Source organism: Epinephelus moara, chromosome 6, assembly GCF_006386435.1.
Source record: "Epinephelus moara isolate mb chromosome 6, YSFRI_EMoa_1.0, whole genome shotgun sequence".
Classification (NCBI taxonomy): Eukaryota; Metazoa; Chordata; class Actinopteri; order Perciformes; family Serranidae; genus Epinephelus; species Epinephelus moara.
In genome coordinates, this window is record NC_065511.1 from 21,289,668 (window position 1) to 21,316,749 (window position 27,082).

The 27,082-nt window shown below is 42.0% G+C and overlaps 2 protein-coding genes across 5 annotated transcripts; both read left to right on the top strand.

Annotated features, from left to right (window-relative positions):
- Positions 1-261: 261 nt before the first annotated feature.
- On the top strand, positions 262-11,666 carry si:ch211-261d7.6 (zinc finger protein 420). 3 transcript variants are annotated; one of them, XM_050047129.1, is made up of 3 exons: positions 317-748; positions 3,220-4,785; positions 9,921-11,666. In XM_050047129.1, exons 1-3 carry the CDS (start codon positions 619-621, stop codon positions 11,231-11,233), a joined length of 3,009 nt encoding a protein of 1,002 aa, XP_049903086.1. In that variant the 5' UTR covers positions 317-618; the 3' UTR covers positions 11,234-11,666. The 3 variants fall into 3 exon arrangements, with proteins under 3 accessions (XP_049903084.1, XP_049903086.1, XP_049903085.1); XM_050047127.1 differs by lacking the exon at positions 9,921-11,666 and having other exon boundaries at positions 262-748; positions 3,220-9,907; XM_050047128.1 differs by lacking the exon at positions 9,921-11,666 and having other exon boundaries at positions 613-748; positions 3,180-9,909.
- A 4,180-nt stretch (positions 11,667-15,846) lies between these two features.
- LOC126392021 (uncharacterized) lies at positions 15,847-27,082 on the top strand. 2 transcript variants are annotated; one of them, XM_050047125.1, is made up of 10 exons: positions 15,847-15,967; positions 16,576-17,113; positions 17,668-18,180; positions 19,236-22,876; positions 22,960-23,224; positions 24,167-24,364; positions 24,436-24,522; positions 24,644-24,830; positions 25,037-25,244; positions 25,343-27,082. In XM_050047125.1, the coding sequence occupies exons 2-10, from the start codon at positions 16,621-16,623 to the stop codon at positions 26,627-26,629; spliced, it is 6,879 nt and encodes a 2,292-aa protein (XP_049903082.1). In that variant the 5' UTR covers positions 15,847-15,967; positions 16,576-16,620; the 3' UTR covers positions 26,630-27,082. The 2 variants fall into 2 exon arrangements, with proteins under 2 accessions (XP_049903082.1, XP_049903083.1); XM_050047126.1 differs by having other exon boundaries at positions 24,167-24,352.

Genomic DNA, 27,082 nt, shown 5'->3' on the forward strand with positions numbered 1-27,082 from the left:
TATTAAGTATTTTTGTCAGTAAGGATTGCATTTCTTTTGTAATTTAATAACATGTAATAAGTTACTTTCAACACTGAGTATGAAATAATAAATAATAATAATGACGTGCAGTGTGCAGGAATAATAATAATCTAAGAAGACTCCAGTCGTTTTTTTCCCTCACAGTAAACCCCCACTGACAATTATTAAGTATAATAATATTAAGTCTTAATATAAATATAATATGGCACATAAGTATATATATATAAATATATATATATATATGTATTAAGACTTTAATCAATGGATTCACTGGAGGTCCGTCGCTGACAGACAACAAAACAGAAGAAGAAGAATCCACTTCCGCCTCAGGATACACCGCCACAGCCACACACAGCTAGCTGTGCTGCTCATCACGTTCACATCACCACAGGCTGTATCATCACCTGCTAAAAACATAACAAGATGCAGCCTCTTAATGTGGTGACAGACTAGATTAGCATACACTTTTTTTACTTTCTCACCTCGGTTCTTTGTTGAGTGACCGCTGATAAGAAAAAACAAATTAAAAAAAACAACTGTGGCGCTATAAAGCTAACGAGCATTAGCTAGAGGAAGCTAGCAAACAGACACGCCAAGATGGACGAAGCTGCTGCTGCCGCTGCGATCAATGAGGACGGAGCTGCTAACAACCCCCGCAATGGAGACACAGTGTCTGAAAACAACGTCGGTTCGTCGGCTGAGGACACCGCCCAGGACACCGCTGATGGTAAGTATCCAGAAGTGGTCACTTGGCTAAATGCTCACGTTGTTAGCATTGTCAGTGCACCATCAGTGTGTTCAGGCGTGGTGACCTCCTACACCAACTTCACCACCGCAGAGACATGACAATATAACACTGCAGCTTTGTGGCTTGTCACTGAACGCCTACAATTAGCATGGAGGCGCATTAATTTTCACTATTTTATATCCACCCCTGGTTTTTTTGCTATTTCATGTTCATTTGGATGATCAACAAGAGTCCTAAGCCAAGCTGCTACTCAACCACAGTGTTAGTGTAAGCATGATGTAAGACATGCACAACAAGCAGTAACCTGTAATAATGATAATATGAATATGAATAATAATAAAAATCAGATAACCAGACCTCAGAGCACAAATATCAAACAGTGCTGAGCCCATACATGGACAGATGGAGGTGCAAGTGCAAAATAAAAGTCCAGTTTCATTTATAAGTAGGTAAAACATGAAAGAGAAATAAGCTCACATAAGCAGGTACAATTTAAGTAAAAGAAATAACCATGTATATCAACAAATAAGATGCAAATATAAGAGATTATCTTATGTAAAGCAGATAGATTGCCAATAAAAGAACAAACAAACAAAAGTGGAGAAAATATGGAGGTGCATGTAAAGTAGTGACATGGTGATACTAAAACAAGCACAGTATAAAAATGGAGCGACAATAAAGTAAAAATAAAACCCTATAAAATTGTTTTATTAAGCGTAGGTTTTCTTGTATAAGTGAGTTTTAAAGGCACTTGAAAGCTGCAGTGGAGTCTGCTGATCTCACACTGAGGGGAAGGCTGTTCGAGAGATGAGAGGCCGTCACAAAAAACGCCTGGTCACCCTTGATTCTCAATCTAGTCAGTGACACAGCTAAAATGTTTTGATCAGCTGATCTGATCTCATGTAGTGATGTAAAAAAGAGGTTGTCACTGTAGTACTATTGAACAAAATTTATCATGTGGCCAGGCCACAGAAATGAAAAGCTAACCTCCCAGTTATTGGTACTTTACGAGCCATAAAACATTGAGCAAATTCAATTTGTGATGTGATTCGTTCAAGCACAGTGTTGTTTTCTATTACAGAGCTAAAATTAATGCACGTACAGAAGCACTGCATTGTTGGGCTTTACTATACATTTACATACAATTAATAATATTTGTACAGGATGTAGTTCAGTGGTAGAGGGCATGGTTTGTATGTGGCTGTGAGTTCGATCTAAGGCATTTCCACTTTTGATTTACACATCTTGTGCTTTTCTGTGGTATATGTTTTATCAGTGTTAACCATCTTGAAAAAACGGACAAGCTTTACCTTGAATTTTTAATTGAGACTGGTTGGTTTGGTGATAGGGGTTTTGGGGCTGTTCCTGGTTATGCAAAAATGATTTTACTGTTTAACAAAAAGGTCTGTCTCTGAAGGGTTGCTTTCCATAAATTGTCAGACACTTAAAAAATAATCTGAGCATGCCTGGGTCAAAAAAAACAAAACAGCACTTTAGTGGATGTAAACTGATGGTGCGAACGTGCCCTGAATGGTTACCCTGCTTTGCTGCTGGCTGCAGCGGTCTGGCTTAATACTGGACCAGTATCAAAAATTATTGTTCCCATTAGTCATGAGGACACAAAAACATGTGGAAATAGGGTGCAATTACTAAACTTACCCTCTAACTTTATGTGCCAAAAACATGACTGTCAAGTGCCAGTTAAAGGCGCTTGCTGCTGTCATCTCAGGCTAGATTTTAGCTTTTCAGATGTGCAGTTCATCACTAGGTATTTCTGCCAATAAAAACAGCTCCACTGAGAATAAATCTGGTATTTTAAGCCAGATGTTTCACCTATCAGACTTTACAGTTCAGTGCAACTCCAGCTTTGATCAACGGAGGTGCTTTTAATTCTCTGATCTCTGATTCAGTTGTCAGGATTTAGTCAGTTCAGATATAACCATTCATTTATTCAAGATATTCTGTCGTGTTATTAATAGGGCCAGTGTTTGCTGTTAGATTTGATTGTGAAAGTAGCATCAGGCTTGCCATGAAGAAAATCAGTGTTTTCCTTTCACAACCCTCTGTTGCAGCACCACAGTCTATTGCAATGTGGTAACGTTTGCCTGCTTAAAAATGCAACACGTTCTGCAGCAGTCATATCAAATAACTCCGTGATTTAACGTCACAAAGGTCATTTGGTGAAAGCACTATATGTTTTAACCCCTCTGTAATAAAAACTGAGTATTTTTATGGGTAATGTTACATTTCCAGAACCAAATTTTGATAATCTAACTTGGAAAGCCTTGTCTTTGTGATTATACTGTAAATTCCAATCAGCTTTAAAATAAAGATATGTTTGCACCTGTGTTTTTGTGATTTGTGTCTTTTTTTTTTTTTTTTTCATCTTTCTTTCTTTCTCTGGAAACAGGAGTGGCTTTGACCTCCTATTTTCCCCTTTCTATTTCTAGGGGTTTTCTGCTGTCGGGATTGTGGGGAAGCCTTCAGAGAGGAGGCAGCCTACTTGGAGCATCGCCATCAGCACTCGCAAGAAAACGTGTATTTAGACGACCAGTTGGATGATTTACATGATGCAGAAAAGGACAATGAAACAGCTAATTTCTGTACTTTATGTTCACTCTCATTTGTTGAACCAAGTGAATTCCACTTGCATATGGAGAACAGCCATGGTCGAACCTCTCAAAAGGAGCCTGGTATTCAAATAAATTCTGGGATAACAAAGCACCACACCTATGAATGTCCAGACTGTGGGAAATGTTATGGTGTGATCGGACACTTTCTCAACCATCAGCGGTCACACAGACAAGCCTCGAAATCTGTTTTTCATGACCTTGAACATTTGAAAAAGAAGTCGTTTCAGTGCGAGTCTTGTGGGCGGAATTATTCTCGCGCTTCAGCTCTGGATGCGCACCGTCGCTGTCATGAGGAGAAGTTAGTAAAGTCACGAAACAGGAGTTCAGGAGATGCATGTCCCACTGAGGAGTCAATAGTTGAAGCCAAGCCTGTTGAAAACCGGGCGAAGGACACTCCTGAAAAAACTTTTAAGTGTTCATGTGGGAAAGCTTTTACTGCTCTGATGCGCCTTAAAACACATCAAAGATTTAGCCGCAACAGTCAGTGCTCTCCAGAGGAAAAGCAAGAAAAACCAAAGAAAGGCCTCAACGAGTTTTACTGTACTGAGTGTAAGAAGGCTTTCAGCGGCCATATCGCCCTCTTTAACCATCAGCGATGGCATGAGAATCACTCACATGATTCTGCGAAAAGATACCCATGTGAGGAATGTGGGAAAGTATTTATGACTCTAACGTTCTACTACAGACATCAGCGCATGGCGCACAGTGACGAGACCCCGGCAAAGTCATTTCTTCATCAAGTGTGTCAGCTGCAGAAGAAGGCATTTGAATGTAAAGATTGTGGGCTAAAGTTTTCCAGGGCCTCAGCACTTCACTCCCATCAGCTTCATCACACGGATGTTTTCAGAGAAACGGAGAAGGAGGCTCAGACGGGCACCTCTCTGCTACCTCAACAGAAAACTCTGGAAAGCAAAACAAAAGACACTGAGCAGGAAGAAGTGAAATCAGAGAACGTGCTTCCCACCAGTATAACTGAAGAAGACTCACATGCAAATGAGACTGATGAAGAGTTGGAGAGTTATGAACCTGGGGACTTTAATGTACAGGTGATCAGTGCGAGTGAATCTGAGGACGAGCCTGTCCAAGACCTCAATCCTGATCTCGAGCTGCTGTGTGAATCAGATCAGGAAGTAAGAGACGATGGCAGCGCTGGAGTTTCCTCCGGTATCCCTGTTTCAAAACCAGGGCTGGATTTGAAAATTGTACAAATTGACTTTGGGGAAGCTGACGAGCCGTGTGCACTGGTAGCGAGGGAAGCCGAGAGTAAAACAACAGGAGAAAGATTTGATTGTCCAGAGTGTTACCGTTGGTTTTCTAGTGCTTCATCACTGCGTGTTCACAGAATGTGGCATGGCGTTCGTAAGAGGAAACAGCAGACTCAAGGTCAGTCAGTGGCAGCTCACACATGTGACACATCTGGACACGAAACCAGTAGCTATGCAGCACACTGCAGTGACATACAACAACACAAGAATCAAAACACTAGCAATGATGATGATGAGGCAGAGGGACTGGAGAAGAAAAATTTGACATGTAATGAGTGTGGTAAATGCTTCTCACGTTTATCTGCTTTAGTCTCCCATCAGCTGCATCATCCCAAAAGAAAACAGTTTCAATGCCCACATTGCATGATGTGTTATTCGTATGCAGCCAGCCTGTTTAATCATATGAAAAACTGCTCCACACAGAAAAAGGAGAATATTTCAGCCACTAAGAAAGAATACAATCCAAAGAAAACCCTCCTAGGCCCAAAGATTTATCATTGCGAACAATGCGGGAAAGGTTTTTGGTCTCTAGGAGCTTACTCCCACCACAAGCAAAGTCAGACTCAGTGTGTAGATTTGAGGCTAAGAAAAGGGGTCACAGGGTCTTTGCACTCTGTTAATGGACACCCGCGCTTCAAGGTTGCATGTCCAGTGTGCGGTAGAAAGTTTCGTCACAAAGGAATTATGGCACTGCACATGCGAAAACACGAAAACGGGAATCACAAGTGTGAACTCTGCAACAGATCGTTCCGTCTCTTCTCCAGCCTCCTCAGACACCAGGTTGTGCATAATGACCAGTTACTCCCACCGCCCATTAAGTCTTTTCAGCATCAGGTGGAGCAACTGAAAAAGAACACTTACAGCTGTCCTGACTGCGGGAAGCTGTTTTCACGGGCAAAAGCACTTCAGTTTCACATGAAAAGCCATGGGTACGAGACTGGGCACTCGCCATCATCGCCAAGATCTGCTGTCACGCTTGAGGATCTGCAGTGTGCAACGTGCCTCGCACATTTCAGCAACAAGGCCTCTTTGAGGGCTCATCAGAAACTTTGCATTAAAAGAGAACCCTCAGAAAATAATGATTCCCTGACATGGCACAAAGATAGTGTGGATGTCAGCAGACAGAAAAGCTCTGAGCAAATAACAGTACATACTGAAGTAAAGAGTGAAATAGACAGTGGGGAGCTAAAGATGGAAATTCAAACAGACGAAGGCAACTTAGAAAACCCAGGCACAACCAATTTGAAATACAAATGCAAAAAGTGTGACAGAAGCTTTTCAGTAGTCGGAGCTTTAAATTTTCATAAAAGAATTCATGCTGAAGGTTACAAATCTGTAGAAAAAGCTAACTTGGGCATGCCCATAATGCTTAAGAAACCTAAGCAGGAAGAGCCGAGTAAAGGACTATTTCACTGTTCAGACTGTGGGAGGAGATTCATGTCCAACTCTGCCCTCGGCTCCCACAAAAGATGGCACAAAGAAAAGAAATTTTCACGATCCTTGCTTAAAGATGATGATTTGAAATCCGTTAGCCACAAGACAGAGGACGGACCTTTTCAGTGCCACAAATGTGGCAAACAGTTTTTTAACCATCTTGTTCTCCAGCGCCACCAGACGTTTAATCCTCAGTGTCAAACCAAAACTGAGCCTGAGCCCGGTTCTGGCAAGAGTGTCGAGAGCAACAGCACACTGGAAAATTCAGAGTTTTCGTGTCCAGAATGTCACAAAACATTTGAGCAAGGCTCAATTCTGGCTGTCCACTATGAAAATGAACACAGTAACACTTTGACAGCTGGAGATCATCAAGGAGACGGGCTCGGCGTGGTTGAACAAGTCCCAGAACACGTTAAAGTCAACTTGAATGGGAGTAAGCCCGTGTCATCAACACTGATGCCAAAAGCTCACCAGTGTCCTTTCTGCTCTTTGGTCTTTGCTAAAGCAAGGGGTCTGCGTGCCCACAAATGGCAGGCCCACTCAAAGAGGACAAAAGGTAAAAAGCCGGATATTTTGAGAATGAAACCGGTGCCCATTGCCCCAAAGAGTGAAGTCAAACAGACGCACGACATCAGTACAGTGGCGATGAAAAATAGCCCTGTTGCCAGAGGAAAGAAGAAAATCCCATCGGACCCCACACCACATGTGAACTCTGTCCTATGCCTTGACTGTGGGAAGCAGTGCAGTTCTCCCAACACCCTCCTTGACCATAAGAAGGAGTGCCCGGTGATAAAGCACGAGTCTAAACAGGTGATCCAAACTCCTGAAACCACGGCAGAGGTTTCCCCACCCCTCAGCCGCCTGTCTGAGCATACAGCCAAATGCCTCTTCAAGTGTGATAAGTGTGGGAAAGCTTTCCAAACAGAGGAACAACTGGGAAGCCATAAAACCAAGGCGAAAAGCCGACCTTATTGTTGCGCCCTGTGCTGCCACGGCTTTTGGACCGAGAACCAGCTGCAGCAACACCTCGCCTGGCACGATGAAGTCCGCTGTCGTCTCCCCAACGAGGTTCGCTACAGGCTCAGCGCTGCTATGACCTCAAAGCCTTTAAAACCCAACGTCCCCTCTGCTGACCCCACAGGGACGTCCTTTCCATCCCCAGACAGCAAGTCACAAAGTAGCCATAAGTGCCAGCATTGTGGCAAAGCCTTTCTCTCACCGACTGCGTTACAAAAACACGAAACTCAGCACTGTAACAACGACTCGTATCATTGCTCTATCTGCCCCAGGACCTTCAGTGAGATACAGGACCTTATCGATCATCATCAGGAATGTATCGGTGATTACAAAAGGCAGAGTGATGCCCCCGCTGCTGTCTCCTCAGGAGATACCAATGGCCTTACTTGCCTCGAATGTGGAACTACTTTTTGTCAAGAAACTGATTTGCACCAGCACTACATTGAACATGCCCGCAGAGTGTATTAAGACTATACAACCTGAAAAGGACTGAAGTGAAGACACTGTAGATTGTGGATTTTTGTTTCTTTTGGCGGTTGCCGAACTACTTAAATATGTTAAGCTATAAATTTACTTAGGCTAAGTAGAAACATGCTTTCCCTATTTGTTTCTGTATTTTTTGAGATTCTTCATATTTTGAAAAGCAGTTCCTTAGGGGTTTTTTTTTCCAATCTCAGGCTTTCCTTTACACTGGATTAGTATGTGTACAAATGTTTAGGAATAACCCCTTTTATAAACTTGTGTTGCGACGTCTCAAATGTGTAGTTTTGAGCCACCATTTGATTTGCCCCTGTTTTGAGTAGACCTGTAATCAGTTGAACCTCATGAGCCAATTACTGGCTGGAGTATCGTAGTTCATAACTAGATATATCAAAAAAAAAAAAAAGAATTAGAAACATTTATGCATGTAAATGTTTTTCCTCATTCTTTTAAAATCATCTCAAAATTGAAAAGTGGAGCTAAGACACTACCTTTTTCCGAGTCTATGAGAACATTGAAATATTTCTGCTAACACTAATTTTGCTTGTGTCCTTTTAAATAGGTTACGCAGAGTTAAATGAAGTTCAACAATGTACATTGTGTGAATTGGTTAAAAAAAGTCCTGATATTGAACATTGCAGCCATTTACTACCATAAATCAAATTTACCAGTCAAAGAATTGTTTGTTACCTACAACATGTTTTGCATTAATTGATGTGAAAGCTCCCATGTTCTTTCCTTTTAAGTGTTATATTTCTATGTTGTGGAGAGACTATTCAGTACTTAAACTAAAATGCAATTATGTTCTTGTAGAATAGTTGTTAGTTTACTGTACCACTTATGTAGTGGAGAAAAAAAGTATTTGTATTGTATAAGAGATGTTACTTTGCTATATTAATTTAAAAACTTTCTTTTCCTTATTTGACCAATATACCCTTTGACTACTTGTTTAACTTGCTGTTTCTGAACAAAGAAGAAAAAGTGCTCTAAAAAGTTAAAAATAAATAGATTTTTTTTTGCGTGAATTACTGGGTTGTGTGATTCATTCAGCCTTAGATAAGTCATGCATGTTTGTGGGATCAGCTGTCTGGTTTGTTATATTTCTTTTTTGTGATTGACACTCATCTTGTGATGAATTAGCACCGGCCATGTATTGGGTTGTTATCAGAAACATTTTTTAAAAATCATGCGAAGACCAAAGTTAGAAGGAAAAGTAAAGATTTCAAACACACCGCATTATGGATACGGAGCCTGGAGTGTGCCACCTGAATAGGTAGACTTTTGTAGTGTTAACTGCAATATTGTAGTCAAGAGCACCTCAACTGAGATCAAGTCATGACCAAGACGAGTGTAACAAGACCGACACAAGACTCATAACCAAGGCAGGGCGTGTCCCGCACTGCAAGATGGACTTACAATAAAATGTGGAATATGCAAACTACAGGCACTTCTGACAGCTGCTTCTTGTATCTCTCACGTGACGGTACCAGTAAAGGGAGAAGGGAGGGGTGACAGCCCTTAATAGTAACAAGGGTTTAAAATCAGAAATGATTCGTTATTGGTTGCATATGAAACAGGAAGTTTTACATCCCAATACCGTAATGATGCTAATAAATACATCACACAATGCACAGGTAATTCAGTGATATCCTTGCAGTTGTGGCCCTCACCGGTCTTGTAATAAAATCCTGAGTCCTCGACCAATCTCAAGTACTACAACATTGGTTTACTAATGCATTATAAAAAGGTTTTAAAAAAGAAAAAATATTGCATTTGCCAGGTAATGATTTTGTTCATTTTTTTCTGTCTGGAAATTAGATTGCTTTAATTGGTAGACATATTCTCTTAAAGACACTTAAGCAATTATCCACCAACAAATAAGTCAGAGCAGTTGTGGTACTGTAAGACTTTGAGTGGCACATTGCAGGTTCTGTAGATGGGTCACAGATAATCTACTTGCTTTACAGGCATATTTTGTTTTAATGCACAAGCTCTGAGATTTTAATGATTTTATGAAGCGTTAAACCTGACTCAACACTTTTAATTGCACCCCTCATCTGTGAACGAAGAGAAGAGCCACAACTCAGTCTTGTAAGTTTTACCTGCTTTAATTAAAAAGCTTTGCCATTGACAGCAGGCTTTTTAGCAGGCGGCTACATTTCAGCTGAGCCATCACAGAAAAATTAGTTTATTAATAAAATCATAAGATCTCTATTGGTTTATTTAATATACTATATAATAAATTGAAGTTCAACTGAAGTATGTAAAATGACTATTTGTACATATAAAATATCTAAATTGGTTCTTCTTCTTCTTTTCTAGTCAAACAGAGCAGCATTACATGTGAGGATTGTGGACTGGAGTTTACACACTGGGACGTCTTCAAGACACACCTGCACCAGCATGCCCTGGAAGAAGAGGAGGAGGAGGAGGACGCCCAGACGGGAGACAACATGAATTCTGCAGCAGAACTGGATGCTGGGAAAGCAGGCGAAAACAAAGGTGAAAAAACGGGCGGTGATGCAGATGCGTGTGACATGAGCAGTTCATCGCAAACACAACCCTCAGGCTTGACACAAGGTGTCAAGTTTACCTGCTCGGTCTGTGGGAAGGTTTACAAATATTGGTCTCCATACTTAAAACACCAAAAGGTGTGTGGAAAGCCCACAAAAAAACCCCCACAGAGTGTCCAGAATCTACGTGATTATCAGTGTCCAGACTGCGGGATGTCTTTTATCAGGCGAGCGCGGCTGCTTGGTCACCTGAGAGTTCACAGGTCGTTTAACTCGAAGCCTCCCAGATGTGATCAGTGTAACAAAGACTTCAGCTCTCTAAAGGCATGGATGGCTCACGTCGATCTCCACAAACAGAGACCGTTTTGGTGTTTAAGTTGTGCCAAAGGCTTTAATGACGAGGCATCACTAGATGAACACTTGCGGTTTCATAGTCTGAAGGAACACAAGTGCGATATTTGCAGCAAGAGCTTCAACTTGCCCATACAGCTCAGGAACCACTACAGATCCCACGCTAGGGCAAAACCTTACCTGTGCAAAATCTGTGGCAAAAGCTTCATCAGTCCTGGAAAACTAATTTTTCACAGAAGAAAGCATCTTAGAGCTCATGTTGCGTCTAGCGGGATGCCTCTGGGGATCAAGAATTCTGCGATTATTGCAAAGAAGCAAGCGATTAAAAAACAGAGACTTATGCTAGCTACTGTCAGAGAGGTGCCAGAGATGTATGCAAACATGGAAAGGCTGCCAGGAAATAAAGAACGCATGAGAGAAGAATTTGGAAAGCTGTTTGAGGATGCAGACTCTGAGGACTCAGATTCTGAGGACTCAGATTCTGAGGACTCAGATTGTGGAGATCCTGCGCATCACTACAGGCTTTCAAAACCACCCCACTCGGCTGGATCTGATGCACCTGACGAGCCGCAATCAGAAACTGTGCAGCCCCAAACAGGACAGGAGGTGGACGAGAGTGAGTCCCAGGAAACAGACACGTACGCGGAGCATAAGTATTGGGAATGGGAGTGTATTGACTGTGATATGGGCTTTGATAAAGTGGAGGAGCTACATTTGCACTACATACAACATGCTACTGGAGAGCTGCCGATACCACAGGATGATATGTAGGGTTGAAACACACAGATGCAATAATTTCCTCATACTTGTGTCTTTCTTTACCTTTGCCTTTTTTTTTTTTTTTACTTTTCTTACTGTAAAGATGCATAGTTAGGATTAAGAAACAAAGGGGCTAACGATTAAGGGTTAAGGATCGACAGTTATTGTTGACGACTTTGCTAAAACAGTTCCTTATAGCTAGTCCACCACTGTCACACTACAGGAAGCATAATAACCTTGGAATGAATGATAATATGTACAACATAGTAAACCTCAACCGTCCATGCCTGATGCTTTGAGATTATACTGCAGGTTTTCAATGTATATTATAAACTGAGGTGAATGTTAGGTGTTGCAAAACACCGTCATGAACCAAAGGGAAAAATAAACTCAGAAAATGTAAGTAAAGCTACCTCTCTCTACTTGTAAAATGAAATGAAATAAAATGCATTCAAAATGTTTTTAGTGTTTGTCTTTATGTGCAGCGGTAAACTCTGCAAAATGTAATGTATGCACAGAGATGACCCTCTTACCAACAGTGCCCATAATGGATTGCCAAAGCTTCACAAAACCTTCTTGATTGTAAGGGGTGTAAATGGACCTGCACTTGTATAGCACCTTTCTCATCCTCTGACCACTCAAAGCGCTTTTTACACTACAAGTCACATTCACCCATTCACACACACAGTCACACACCGGTGGCCGAGGCTACCATACAAGGTGCCGCCTGCTACAGCCACCAGGGGCAAGTTGGGGTTCAGTATATTGCTCAAGGACGCTTCGACATGCAGACTGGAGGAGCCGGGGATCGAAACGCTGATCTGATTAGTGGACGACCTGCTCTACCTTCCTTCTGAGCCACAGGAGAGAGATAAGATAAGTTAAGATAAAACTTTATTATCCACCATAGTGGGAATTTGTCTTTGGCCTCTCCAGACACCAAACTACCCAAGACAAAATCAGGACGCTTATCAAGACACACAACAGAAAGGAAAAGAAAAGTAAAGTTGCTGTGCAAATAGGCAAAAAACAGCAACAGCAGGTACAATCATGTTATGTTCAGAGCATGTATGGCATGTGGAATGAAAGATTTCTTATATATGTTCCGGTTCGCCCTCAGGACTCTGAATTTGCGGCCGGATGGAAGCAGTTCAAACTAAGGGGTGTTAAGTATTCCCAGATATCCGTCTGGCCTTCCTAACAACTGCCCCATTGAACAGCTCACCAAGTTGAAGTTGTGGCTTACCAACCACCTTCCCTGCAATTTTCACAATTGAGGAAAGCTTGTGTTTCTGATTCACATTCAGATTCCCATACCAAGCAGCTATATTAAACTGCAAGATGCTTTCCACAAGACCTCTGTATGCCATTTCCAATATGTGACTGCTTACACCAAAGCTCTTCAATTTCCTAATTAAAATCAGTCGCTGATTTGTTGTCTTAAAAATGCTATCTGAGTGCTCATTAAAACTCAACGTGTGATCAATGATTGTACCCAAATACTTAAAATGATCCACAACAACAACAGGCTGGTTGTTAAGCACAACAGGGGTAACATTAATAACTCCCTTAGTATGTACTACAAGTTCTTTTGTTTTGGCCACATTCATTTCCAAATAATTGGCCTGGCACAGTCCTGCAATACCAAAACATATCTAAATGAGCTTCCTTGGTGTTGGGTTGAGCACCAGGTTAAAGACAACATTTAAAAAAAGAGGATATTTTGTGCCTTTATCTCAGCATTTCATTCATTTCTGTTAGGAAAACTAAAGTTTGGAATATTATTTAAGATAGATACTTTAAAAATCCCTCAAGATAAAGCACTATGAAGACCTGAACACAATATTCACAGAGCCTTTATGAACAGCCTTGTTCTGCATGAGAATAGTGTGCAGTTAACCAACAACCAAAGAGCTAACAGACCAAGTGCCATGTAGGAGAAAACACAGAATTCATCAAAAAGAAGCCTTGTATGTATGTTTAAAAAAAGAAAAACAATACAGACTTGTTGAGTTGTATTAAAAGTTAATAAAATTAAAGGAAAATCATCTCTGAGGTGATATTCACAGGAAATAATCTGCTTAAAACTCCTCATTTTACATAAACTTCCTGCAGTTATTGTGTGCGCTTTGATTGTGTTAATTGTACAATTCATCAGTTGTCCTGTATGTTATTATTATTATACATTTAATATAATATCAGCTATTCATATCACTCAGTCAAGGATTGTCAGTTTACTCAGTGATAGAAAAGGGCTACCCTCAGGGAAAAGGTTGGGAACTGCTGATTTAAACAACTGAAAGATTTGGAATAATTTTGAGTAAACAGTCTGAATTTAGAAGCCCCCAGGCACTGTTTTTCCCAGTGTTTTACCAACATTACTTGTGCCAGGGGGCGTTTTAAAATATGTTATGTGTACTGTGGGGTTTTATGTATGTAGAACTGTGTTGTTGTTTTTTTAAAGTAATTTATGGTTTTATAGTTACGCCACAGCAACACATTTTTTTATGGATGTTACACCTATAACATAACCTTTTCCAAAAGTGTCAAAACTAAATTGAAACAAAGGCAAAATCTTGTGTGTTATAAAAGGTGCAGTGTTGTTAGGAGCTGAAGCAGCGTGTTTAAAAATAGCAAGGGCTGAGATATTTGAGCAGAACCAACGGTGCGGGGCATCCGTGTATTTGATCGCTCATAAAAACCATTACTACGAGATTATATATGGTCGATTGATCATCAGTCTGCCACAATCAGCAGTTTGAAGTTTTAATGGTTTGCACCGTAAGTAATGGCTGAGTTATTAATACAGTGAGAGCTAATGGAGCTCAAGAGACTTCGACATAATCTCATTAATTATAAATCCTGTCATTATGAGTTTATGCATGGTTGATCAGCTTGCCATACTGAGCACTTTCTAATTCTAATGCGGTTTCTACAGTGCTGTGCAATGTATGGGGTATGAACAATACGCATTATGGCTGTAGCTACAGAGTTTTAAAATACATCATTAACAACTAGAGGACATAACAGAGAAGGCTACAAATCATATTTTAGCTATAAAGTATTTCATTAAATATGTAAATGTTAAAAATATTGAGATATGAGCAGTCATAGCATTAATGATGCAGCATAGTGCACTGATGGACTTTTTTATTAGTTTATGAGGTTTTCAGGGACCGTAATAATTGGGTTTCACAGTGGGTGCATCCCTGTGACGATCCGACATCACATGCTGCAGTGCTGTTTATTCAGTCTTATGTTGCTGTGTCTCAGGGACAGTTTTCACTCAGAACTTTTGAGTAAGGATGTTATGTAATTTGATCAAAAAGACTTACAATGCCAGTAGTAACTGCAGTGCCATTTTCCTATTACTTGCAGCACTATTTCTCAGTCTAGATTATTTTGGTCTTGGAGATCATGAGTAGAGATGTCTGCACCCTCTCCCACTGGATGGCACGCAGCTTGTGGTACTCAAAGCGCCAAAAAATACATTTGAAAAACTCAAAAGCAATGTCTTTTTTCCAGAAATCATGACCCAGTTACTCAGATAATCCACAGACCTTGTTGTGAGCAGTTTCATGTAGGAACTGCTTTCTTTCTACCAAACTACACCTGCCAAATGCATCACCATGCAGTAGGAAGTGTGCATCTGCTGCAAGCTCACCTAGCACCACTGACTTTTTTTTAGCACCACAAGCTGAGTTTTGCGCATTGTAGTTTCTGTAACGGTGTGTTTTTTATGGGGTGACGTTTTTAATGTCAGCCCAACCCCTAGGCCTGGAGAGCCAGTGTGCTGACTTTTGTCCTGCTCCTCTCCTCAGACCAATCTGGTAAAGTTGATGAGAGTGGAAGCCTTTCACAATGGATGCCTCAGATAAATATGCCAAACAAAATCTCCAACCTTCACAAACAGAAAGAAGAAATCACACACATATGTTTGAGATGGCTAGGCCATGTCCTAAGATTAGAGCAGGGCTGGATCACAAGAGTCACCTCAAGATGGACACCACCAGGCAAAAGAAAACCCGGAAGGCCCAAAACCACCTGGCACAGAACTGTGACACCGGAGTTGGAAAACATGAACCTATCATGGGGAGAGGCGCAACATAATGCCAAGGATCGAGTGCAATGGAAAGAGCTCATTGAGGCCTTATGTCACATAGGGGGTGATGAGGAGTAAGAGAGAGAGAGTTCTCTTATATTCAAGAGACCATATCTCCAACACTGCAACTCATACCATAACACTGATAGATAGCACTAACACAGGTGAGAGGAAGAAAATGCATTTTTCATTTGGGTGTTAACTATCTCTGTTAAGTTTGACTTAGATGGCTGTTTTTCAGTCCTACATTCATTAGACTCAAGCGAGGGAGAATTTGTGGATGAAAAAAAATACAAAAAAGTTTTACCAACACCTCTATATTTTGTATATGTGTAAAGATATAATGTCCTCAACTGCTTAAATCAAGTTTTGGTATAAAAACTGCTGTATTCTAGTGTTTAAGTAGCATGGACAACACTCCTGTATGGATTGGGGGCTGATTGTGGGGAAAAACTATAATTCCCATGACTCCCCTGCGGCTTTTGTCAGACGTGACGTCACGGTGTCTGCAGCTGTCTGTGTTGGCTTTGTGCGGAACGACGCGGAGATGTTTGGGCGGACGAGCTAGCCTCGGTATCCTTAAATCTACATCCTCCAGCATCCATACAGATACACGGGTGTCTATGTGAAAGAGGGGACGTGAAGTGAGTGAATATTTAGCATCTTTGGCGCCGTTACGGCTCGGAAATGCTAACATTTCATCCCGAATTATACCGTAAATTAGTGTATTTAAGCTAACTGGCTACCGTTATTTGTGTATAACGTTGGTGGTTAGGATGAAGAGGTTTCTCAAGACAATATCAGCATGTTAAAACACTGTTCATCCACATTCATACAAATTAAAGTGTTGAATTTGGGTTAATACTTAAACCTCCAGCGGCTGCCCTCTATACCCGTCCGTCTCCCCTTTGTAATACAAATGTTTAAAACCCATTCATTCTCTGGTCTCCCAGCTGTCGCCTTGTAGATTACAAAGATGCTGTTCACTGCTTTTAGAAATCAAATTGTGCCAAGATTGCTTTTTTACAGAGCATGTGAATCATACAAAACATTTTATTTTGTTTCCCTATCGCAGAGATTTTTCCCAATTTTGTTTTGCATCCCAATTATTGCCTGCTGTTTCACTTAAATAGACATAAATGCAAAACACTGCATTGTTTGTTTGGTACCTTCAGCAAGTGTTCATGTATGTGCTGGTGTATCTTTGTAATTAACAGTCATTCTGTGTTTCTGTCTGGGACCTGTTTCACAGAAACTTATGAACAAGTGCATTTGAGAGGCCAGGAGGCAGGGAGCCATGCAGAGCCCGATCCAGTCCAACAGCAGGCCAAACCCTGTGACCACAGCAACCAGAGAGCAACCACTGGACACCAACACTGAAACTCAGCCAGCACAGAGTGAACCAGATGCACAAGAAGAAGAGAATAAATCAGCTGCTCCTGCCGGGACTGAAACAGTTGTCACGCCACAGGAAAATGGGACAGGGGTGCAAGCAGCAGAAACACCTGCAAATGTGGTAGTCACAAAAGCGGTGGAGAATGAGCCCGCTGTTCAGCCACTGACAGAGCCATCAGTTAACACTGCAGGGATGGAGACGGACTGTGCTTCGAAGCCAAGTGCCCCAACAGAACCGGTACCTGACACAAATACAAATCCTGGGTGTGACAAGCAAAAGGCAAAGAAACAGGACAAAGGTGTACGTGATGGGAGGAAATACGTTCCTTCCAAGAAGGCCATGATAGATCCTCTGAAGATGGACATGTCCAAACCACTAGTTATGCCTCTCACATGTGAGTATCTTACCTTGTATGTGTGTTGTTATGTGTTATTCTTTTATGAGCCAGGCATGGATTGAAAGATCTGGTGGTGTTTGATATTAATTTAAGACTAAACATGTGCCACTATGAAAATTAAAATTTAGGAGCACTTAAAGTCACATTTTGTAGTTGGGAGGTTTGTGTTGTCTTAAAAGGTTTTTGAACCAGGTCAGGTTATACTGCAGGTGTCCGTGTTTTTTCCCACTGTAATAAGTCCAATATACAGAGGACAATAATGAGATGTTTCTGATTTGCACTTCCTGTGCATGACAATAAATGAAGGCAGCATTATCTTGCCATTAAGTTGTTAAAAGGTAGGCTCTCCTTCCAGTATGTATATAAAAAATTTTTGGCACAGAAAAACATTTATTTGCAGTATGTTTACTACATGAAGGTGCATTATATACCCACCAGAGGCACTTTTTTCCTTTGAAAGCCTTTATACTTTCTATAGATACTTGCCTCTATATGGATGTGTGTTATATGTACTGTAACCTGTCACCCCCTCCTGCCCTGTTTCCCTACAGCATCTCAGCTCTCCCTACAGTGCATGGATTGTCACATTATCTTCAGTGATCACAAGAGCAAAGAGCGTCACCTGAAGCTGAGCCACCCAGCAGAATATGAGCAGTGCATACTGAGGAATGCTCTTTTTGCCTGTTACGTTTGTGACCGCCACTTCACAAACTCCACAGAGCTCATGGTGCATCAGAAAGCCCACACAGAGAGGAAACCCTTCAAGTGTCCAATCTGTGGCCAGGCCTTCAACAAGTCTTCAGAGCTCACCCATCACAAAAAAATTCATTTTGGCCAGGATGGTTATGCGTGCACTGACTGTGGGAAACCTTGCAAAACGATGACACTGCTGAAGTATCACCGCCGCACACACACTGGAGAGAGGCCGTATGTCTGCAAGGAGTGTGGAAAGAGGTTCACCATGTCCAAAGCTCTGCAGAAACACATGGTGTCACACTTACCAGAGGGAGCTAAAGTTGATGGGGAAGACACCACAGCTAAAGCACAACTGAAGAAAGATGATGGTAAGAAAAATGTTTGGTATGTTTGACGATATCAGTTTGTCTGTCAGTCTGTCCACCATTTTTGTCCAGACTGAAATAACCCAACAACCAGTGGATTGATTTCCATCAAAGTTTGTACAAACATTCATGGTTCCCAAAGGATGTATCCTACCAACTTTGGTGAACCTCTTACTTTCCTCTAGTGCCACCATGAGGTTCACATTTGTGACTGTGAAGTAAATGTCTCCACAACTATTAAATGGAATGCCACACAACTTGGTACAGACTTTCATGTCCTCCTCAGGATGAATTGTGAGCTTGTTGTTAATCCCGTAACTTATCATGCGGCGCCATCATTAGGTCAAAATTGAATTTATCCAGGAATCTGGTAAAACTAATGACATTCCCATCAACCTCAGATAGACGTGTTGTGTTTTGTGCTAATTAGCAGATGCAAGCATCCTAACACACTGAACTAAGAGTGTGATCGTGATAAACATTATACCCACTGACTATAGCATTTAGTTTAAAGCACCACGGTGCCTATGTGCAGTCTCACAGAATGGCTAGCATGATCCAAAATTATAAAATGATTTGGGATGCATGATATATCAGGGGCCAATATGTTATTGGCCTTTGCAGCTGGTCTCAACAGTGGAGTCAAGGGCTTTAGCTAACAGTTAATTAGTACAAGAATATGTAAAGTTATTTGAATGGTTTTTGTAGCCTTTACATACCTATAAAAAAAGGATATACGGTCTGGCATGAATTATGTTATTTAGCCAAGTTTACAACAATTTAATTTAAATATTGGTCTGGTGGTCGAAAAATAAACTTGTCAAAAATATATATAATTATTGTCCTCTTTACATTTTTGCCTTTGTAAGATTTAAATATTGATAGTGGCCACAACAAACACGTAATTATCAGTTATAGTTATCAGGCCTGAAATCCTTTAGGGGTGCATCTCTAAATAATACATATAACAAGCTGTGTCTATCCGATTGCAGGAAAAATGTTGTGCTTTTCATAGTATTCCACAGTGTATCACAACCTCCTTTCTTTATTATCTTCAGGTGCTCCTACAATAAAGTACCCTTGTTCTGTATGCAAGGCCACTTTCAAGAGTACCAAGACACGGCTACATCACATGAAAACTAAGCACAATCTGTTGCCTGCTGCAGCTGGTAAGGCTCTCCCAGCTGGACATCAGGGGAAACAAAGCACACCCATCATAACTCCAATATCTATTTGCCAGCCAGCACTATTACAGGTGGAGCCAAATGGACCTCTGCAAAAAGTCGATGCCAATATTGACACAGAGCAGATTCGCAGACTTATTGAATCCTTGGGGAATGTGCAGAAAGTAAACCAAGTTGTCATATTGGGGCAGGTGCCACCTCACGCCCCACCTCTTGAAGTACAGCAGATACCACCTCCAGCAGAAACTGTGAATTTGAATCCACCACAGATAGATTTTATAGGGCTGAAACAGACAGAGTCTAAGACAGTTGAATTGAACTCTTTAAACAACCAATGTGATTCAATGGAGCAAACAATTATACTGGAACCTATCACACCAGATGGACAGCTGGAAAACCCCTCTTTCTCAGAGCTAGGTTCCCACATGGCAGCAGGTGAAAATATAGAGCTAACACTCGTTCAGACTGAACATACAGAAAGACCTGAGGGACAGGTGATGCATCAGATCCTTCAACAGCAGGGCATTAGTGCAATTCAGTCTGATCCTATGGATCAGATGGTTTGTCAGAATGGGGTTGAGCAAAACCTTGAGCAAACAGTCATACTAGAACTTATACCAACGGAGGAACTAGAACAATCCCAAACAATGCCCCAAAATGAATTCCCATCTTCCTCTCTTGTACCAATCACTGACCTGGAGAAGACTACAGATCAGACCGTATTAGATGAGCAGGAGGCCAGCCTGTCAGCCCCACCACATGTGACCACAGTTGAGTTGGAGCTGACACCTTTACAAACAGAGCAACAGGGCCTTCCTGCTTGCCCTTTTGTTCCACCAGATACACTTACACAAACTCCAAGTGAATCTGAAAGTAATCTCAACAGAGAGGTTGATTCACAGGTGCAAACAGTGAGTCAAGATCAGGGCAACCTTGTGGATCATGCTGCACCACAAGGGACACAGGAAAAAGCCCAACAAGAACCATCTGAGAAATTGCTGGTACATGGCAAGCAAGGTCGGGAGCAGGTGGAGAACCTGTCTGAAGTAGATGATCCACCTGCTAAAGAAGAGGTTCCATCACACTTGGAGACCAAGCAGGTGCCACAGATATCAGAGTTACCTGTAAATGTAATGTCAGCTCAAGAACTGGTGAAAGTGCGGAAAAGAAAGCCAGCCAGGGCATTTATCTTTCAAGGATATATGCAAGAACTGGTTGGATCCCTAGACAAGGATGATTATCAAATTGATGCCATACCTGCCAAACGGCAAAGAAGGAAAAAGTCCCACCTTGTTGTTAAATTTGGTCCGCAAAGCAAAGATAAGAAAAACAAAAAACAGAAGAAGCCATCACAGCAGTGTCAGCCAATGCAGGAAGAGGTGATAAGAGGTAAAAAAACAACACATCTCTCAGAGAAAAAGGTACCATCACAAAAGAAAGGAAGAAAGGGGAAAAGGGACAAGAAAGAGGAGCATTTGGTATCTACTGCTGAAAGTAAATCGCCTTCATCAAACCAGGATCCACCAGTGCAACAAATCAAAGAGGATACCAGAAAAAATAAAATGAAAAAGCAAAAAGAAGTGGCCAAAAAGGGTGTGATGCACATAAGTGAGCAAGAAACTGTAGCCTCACCTGTATTTAAAAAGAAAAAACAAGCAAAAATAATGCAAAAAAATCAGCCCAAGAATGCAAAGGTTGGGAAGCAGAAGAAAAACTTGGCAAAACAGGAAAAGGTCAGTACAAAAACAAGCGTAGCTTCAGCGGACACACCTGGTCCACATGTCACGCAAGATGCTCTACTTCTACTGAAAGGTCATAAACAGCCTCAACTGAAAGTTTACAAGTTAGACCCTTCAAAAACATCAGGCCAGACAAAGGAGGCTTCGCCGCAGGAGGCCCAAAAAAGGTCCAAACAAGGCAAAGACAACAAACCCAAACATTCTACAAGTGAATCTACAAAAAGTCTCACAGCGAAAGGTGCAAAAAAAGGTGGAAGACCCAAAAAGACCCAGAAAGCTCTTTCGCTGTTGTCTTCGCTTCAGGTTTCCCATCAAGCACCTGAGATGCTGCAAACCAAGCCAAAGACCACCAGGAAACGTAAAGCCTCCTCAAAAGTGGAAACTGAAGGAGTAATAACTTCTCATTCCAAGCGTGCCTTAGAGTGTAAGGACTGTGGGGAGAGATTTAGCGAAGTCTCATCCCTTCAGAAACACAAGACGACGGTGCATATCATAGAGAGTCCCGGTCTCACTTACACTAATGGGAATATCTTTGAAGGTGTCTCCAGGTTGGATCTTTACCAGCTCCCAAAACAGCACGATAAGGTTGTTGGGATGATAAATGCTGCTGCAGACTGGGATACAGAGCCTGAGATGGCAGAGATGGCATTAGAGGACAGAGAGCGAAGTGTCTCTTTCCCAGCTTTGATTCCATCCCCATCTTTACCTGTTCCTCCTTCAGATGTTGAAGTGAGTGCCTATGAAAATAAGGCTGGAAGTAAAACACAAACTGATGATCAATATCATACCTCTTCAGAAGTTTACTCAGCATCTAATAAAATGCAAACCAGTGAGACCCCTCCAGACTTTACATCTGAACCTCCTTTAAATACCCCTACTCAGACAAAGAGTTTGGAGACAGGAGAGCCTTTGGCATCAGATGAAGACAAGAAAGAAGAAGGTTCCCTGAGGATTCCCAGCTCAGAATCTGAAGTCCAGGGTACCACAGATGAAGACATTAAGGATGATTTACTTCTCGAGGTAGATTTAGTTACTGTTGGGGAGCAGACTGAGAAAGATGAACCAACCTCTCCCGAAGACACTGTTCCCCAAAATGAATCAAATGAAACCTGCAATTCTGAGAGTGGAAGCAATGACAAACTTCCTGTGCAAGTTAGTGATGGAACAGCAACTGGGAAAAATTTAACTTTGCAGACTGTGTCATGCTCCACTCACCACGTGGAGATCAAAGAAGAGGAGGAAGAAATGTTAGTGCAGAAGAAAAAAGAAGGTGGGAAAGGAGCTGTTTTCAGGAATACTACTAGGGGCAGGAGAAAAGGAATAGGACGTCTAAAACGGGATGCAATATCAAAGAGAGTTTCCGGTGGAGATACGATCAGAGAAACAGAATCAGAGAAAGAACAAGATGAATGTCAGGTAGTTTATGAAAAACGTCCAATTAGCTCCGATTCAGAAATGAATGATGCAGGCAAGGCAGGCGCAAAGACTTCACAACCAGAGACTAGTCCTGAGGCCAACAAAGCTACTGCTCCTGCCACATCTTTGCCTTCCATGCGCTCTACATTAGAGGAATCTCCTGAAGAGCAAGTTTCATTTGAGCTGGAGTCGGTTCCCACTAGCGCTGAGGAGGTAAGAGGACAGCAGGGAGGAGAGGAACACGACAGGGAGTCTGACCGGTCTCCGGGCATCATATTTGAGAAGTTCCTCACCTCTACACAGAGAGAGACTGCTGACATGGAACGGTGCCTGATGACAGCGAGTAACAATCAAAGACAGGTGCAAAACATACCAACAATTACCATACGTTAACAAAAAATAATTAATTCAACATTGCAAACTTACATTTGTTGTCGTTTCAGGGTTTGGGCAGCTTTGCTGAGAACGTAGCCCTTGGGCGCCAAGAAATCAAGGTTGAAGACAGTAACTTAGATCCAGGACTGGTTGCACCCACATGTCCAAACAGACAGAGCGCATGTGTTCAGCCACAGCACCATCGTGATATAAGGACTGTTCTGGTAAAGGAGGAGAGCAGTCTCGTGCTGAATGAGGCCCAGGCTACAGAGGACAGTGGACACATCCGATGGAATGTGGAGCCAGTCAGCAATGAAAACACCTCCAGCCCATGTAAGTATTAGGCCACACTGAAAGCACATTGTAGTATGAGTTCTGCATTTTGGACAATATGATTATTTTCTTTCTTTAAAACAACAATACCACTCACGTCTAAGCATTAGGTATTGAGTTCTAGGAGACTATTAGCTTAGCTTCGTTTAGCATTAAGACTGAAAGGTTAGTTAAGTTTATTAAATTTGTAAATTTTGTACAAAAAGGAATCTCATAAAAAATAAAATTATTGTACCATATTTAGCTATTAGCTATTTTTTCAGCTAAGCTAATCACCTCCCAGCTCTCTTGCTTTGAAAGGTGAAGATTAAATAACCCTATGTGGTGGTAAACCCACTTTGTGCACTGCGTTGCCAGTCTGTATTTGCCTGATAACAGACAGAATTGTCAACTGGTTACACTCTGTTTCCATCTTCGGTCTGATATTGCGTCCACTCTAACTGATGTCTGTGGGGAATGGGATTGATTTTCTCTAACCAGTCACTAGAGACCAATGTATCTTCCTGGATCTAATGTAATTTTAAGTCCACACTGATGTGTAGCCATGCCAACATACTGCTTTTGCAGGTGTTTTAAGAGTGGAGTGCAGTGTAGTAAAACAAACTACTATGTTGAGCTGTAGAAGAAGACATGATGACTTAGAACAGCCTCAATAGCAGCATCTGTCTTGGTGCTCGCCATTGTTGTTATTACTCCTCATTTATTCTGGTGCGCCGCTTGACAACACTGGAAAACAGCTTGACAACACTGTTAGTCCCACCGCAGCACTCATTGGTCATTTTTAATTTAGACTGAGACATTGCTGTTTCATGTCACAATGCCAGATGAATCAGTCAGCTCAGTGGAGTGAGCGGATTCCAGGGTCTGGACTCAGGCAAAGTCTGTAAGCCTCTGCGGGCTTTATCTCTTCAGAGACGGATGTTTTTGGCTTTTTGCTTTCAGTAATGGAGAGTGGAGAGACGGCGAGCGACTGTCGCATCACCCCTGAATTCAATACCAACCAGTGCATCTTCTACCCAGTGAAGGAGGAGGAGAGGGAAGTTCTGCTGGGAGCTGCTCAGGCCAACAGTGGGAATTTAACAACGGGGGCGTCCAGCGATGCCCAGCAGACAGAACATCAAGCAACAGGTAGTCATTTAAGTGAGTCATTTCTTTTTCCAGTGTGTTTACCAAAGGTTATAGGAGGATTTTAATGCTGAATCTGTTAACAGAGAGCCATTCTGCACCAGACTACCAGGACATGAGAGTGAGGGGACTATTGTCAGAACCAGGGGTCAGTGACTTTGCAGATGGACAAGGTATGTTTTCCATTTCACAATTACCTGTACTTGTATCTACTTGGTAAATGTCCTTTAGCTATTTATTAAAAATGTTGATCATACTTTATATAACTCATCTGCATGTAATCTGGTCCTACAGCTGAAGCAGACACTGAGTGGCAGCATCCAACAGACCTCCGGGACTTTCTCCTCCAGAGTTCTGATGAAGAGGACGTTGGTGGTTTTGAATTGCCTGACCCTCCGCTTGACTCAGAAGCAGAAGTAATGGCTTATTTCTACAAGAACCAGAAAAACAGCCCTCGGCAGCCAGATGAAATGTCACAAAGGTACAGTACATCTTCATTTTTTGTCCTCAAACCTTCACAGAGCACTGCTTAAAAAAAGAATTCTCCTATTTTTTTAAGATAAAATAACTCTGTCGTATTGTGTGGAAATTGTTTCATTGTAACCTAAGACTTTCTGAAATTGGAAAATTAAATTAACTCAGGCTTTGGAGATGATTATGTTTAAACATGTTGTTTTTCTTGCTTAGTTTGCAAACGTCAGGGAGCCAGCTCCAAGCACCAGCAGAGGAAAAAAAGACCAGAGAGCCCATTGACTACTTCTCCAAGTATTTTGGTTGGGATACCTGGGGAGAAATTGCCAATTGCACAAACAAACTGTCCAACATGTCCGAACCTGTCACAGCCAGAGAGGTTGCACAGTTTGTTGGGATCCACATTGCCATGGGAACTTTAAAGGTCTGGGCTCCATTGTTTTTTTTGTTAATGTTTACTTCACTCTGTTAGTTAGACCATGAGATGACTAAAATTTTACTTGGTCTCTTGCTATTTTTCAGTTTCCCAGTCCAAAGCTGTATTGGGAGGAGTTGACTAAGGTGCCCTTGATTGCTGAAGCCATGCCACTTTCACGTTTCCTCGAGCTGTCTCGCATGTTGAAGCTTGCCACTGCGAAGGATCCAGACAATGATAATACTCAGGAAGGAAGACAAGGTAGTGACTGTCAAAGTGCACAGCAAGGTAAAACTGTCTTAAGCAGACAAAGTGAAATTTGTCAGCGTAGTGACGGGCAGAGGGAAAGGGACACGCCATATGACCCGAACAGTTCAAGGACACAGATTGATCCCCTGTGGAAGGCTCGGCCATTATTGTGCCGCTTCAAAGCAGGGTGCCAGTCACTGAAGCGAGAGGGTGATTATGCAGTTGACCAGTATCCACTCCCTTTGACTGGAAAGATGCACAATAAGAAAGTGTCTCTTTACTGTACTACATTAATTGGATTTGGCGGTCTGCTCCTACATGTGGATCTGAAGGTGGGTCTGTCCAGCAAAGAGGATGCCGTAGAAAAAATGGTCCCTAAAGGTAGCATGGTGTTTCTTTGCAGACAGGAGCTCTCCACACCTGCTATGCTAGAGCGTCTCTTAGTAGCTGGGGTTCATGGTGCAGGAAGGGTCGGAGGAGCCCGAGGACAGATTGGAGATGAGTTTGTAAGCTCAGACGGGAAGCTGATGTTACGCAGATCACACTGTGGCTTCATACTTTCTACCGCAGGCAATAGCCAGAGGAACATGGTGTCACTCATTGACAACTTTGAGAAGGCCCAGATGTCCGCTCAACTCAACAGAGACTTGCAGAATCTTTACTCTATCCCTCTCACTGCCTCAGCTCCAACCTGCTGGCCTCAAGCGGTGCTCTGGTACCTAACAGATCTGGCTTTGGTCAACTCCTGGCTCCTGTACAGACAGGACCACAGGGCAGCATCTGCACCTTTGACTCTCATGGCCTTCAGATTGGAGGTGTCCAAGGCTTTGATTCTCTCTAGTGGCTCTGACACCCAGGACTCAGTTCCCCCTCAACCCCCCATGGAGAAGGGTCATGCAGCAAATGAAACCCCCAATCCCAGCCTGGTGGAGGAGAGTCCTCTGCCGGATGCAGCCACGCGGTACGATGGTTCAGGCCACTGGCCAGAGCAGCTTGGGGAGGGAGAAGGCGGCAGATGTCGCTTTGGGGACTGTCAGAGAACATCTCGAGTGCTATGCCTTAAGTGCTGTGTCTTTCTTTGTATCTCACGCCACCACAACTGCTTCTTGAATTTTCATAATCAAGGGAGTTTGGGAAAAGAGTAGTGTCCTCTACAGAACTGACCCTTTTATTTTTCACAACTTTGCCCTCTGATTTAGAATGTACTTGTGCTTTTGGTGTACGAAAACCCAGCTAATCAAAAACGGTATTAAATCCTGTCCTCACAACTTTTCCATGATGCCTTTTACTGGCAGTGGCATTCTTTTGAAGGATTTTTTGTGCTGCAATGTAAAAATCAAATGCTGTGTGGTGTGGCTTATTATGTTATTGAGCAAGTGTAAAAATGTATTTGCCTTCAGAAGGAAATGTAAAAAATATTCATAGCCATAAACTTTGTTCTGCAAAAGAAGGGCAAAATATTTTTCCTCATGCAGTTACCATGACTTTTTTTACTATTTATTTTAACCTGACCGAGTTTACATTCCATCATGAGCTTGTTTTTGGCTCATTGAATTTAAACATTATTTATTTGAATTTCAGAAAAGAATAAAAGACAG

Coding starts and splice junctions, on each gene's coding strand:
- si:ch211-261d7.6 (XM_050047127.1), top strand. CDS start 619: ATGGACGAAGCTGCTGCTGCCGCTGCGATCAATGAGGACGGAGCTGCT. Junction 749..3,219: donor CGCCCAGGACACCGCTGATG/GTAAGTATCCAG, acceptor TTCTATTTCTAG/GGGTTTTCTGCTGTCGGGAT.
- LOC126392021 (XM_050047125.1), top strand. CDS start 16,621: ATGCAGAGCCCGATCCAGTCCAACAGCAGGCCAAACCCTGTGACCACA. Junction 24,365..24,435: donor AGCAACAGGTAGTCATTTAA/GTGAGTCATTTC, acceptor ATCTGTTAACAG/AGAGCCATTCTGCACCAGAC. Junction 25,245..25,342: donor TTGCCATGGGAACTTTAAAG/GTCTGGGCTCCA, acceptor GCTATTTTTCAG/TTTCCCAGTCCAAAGCTGTA.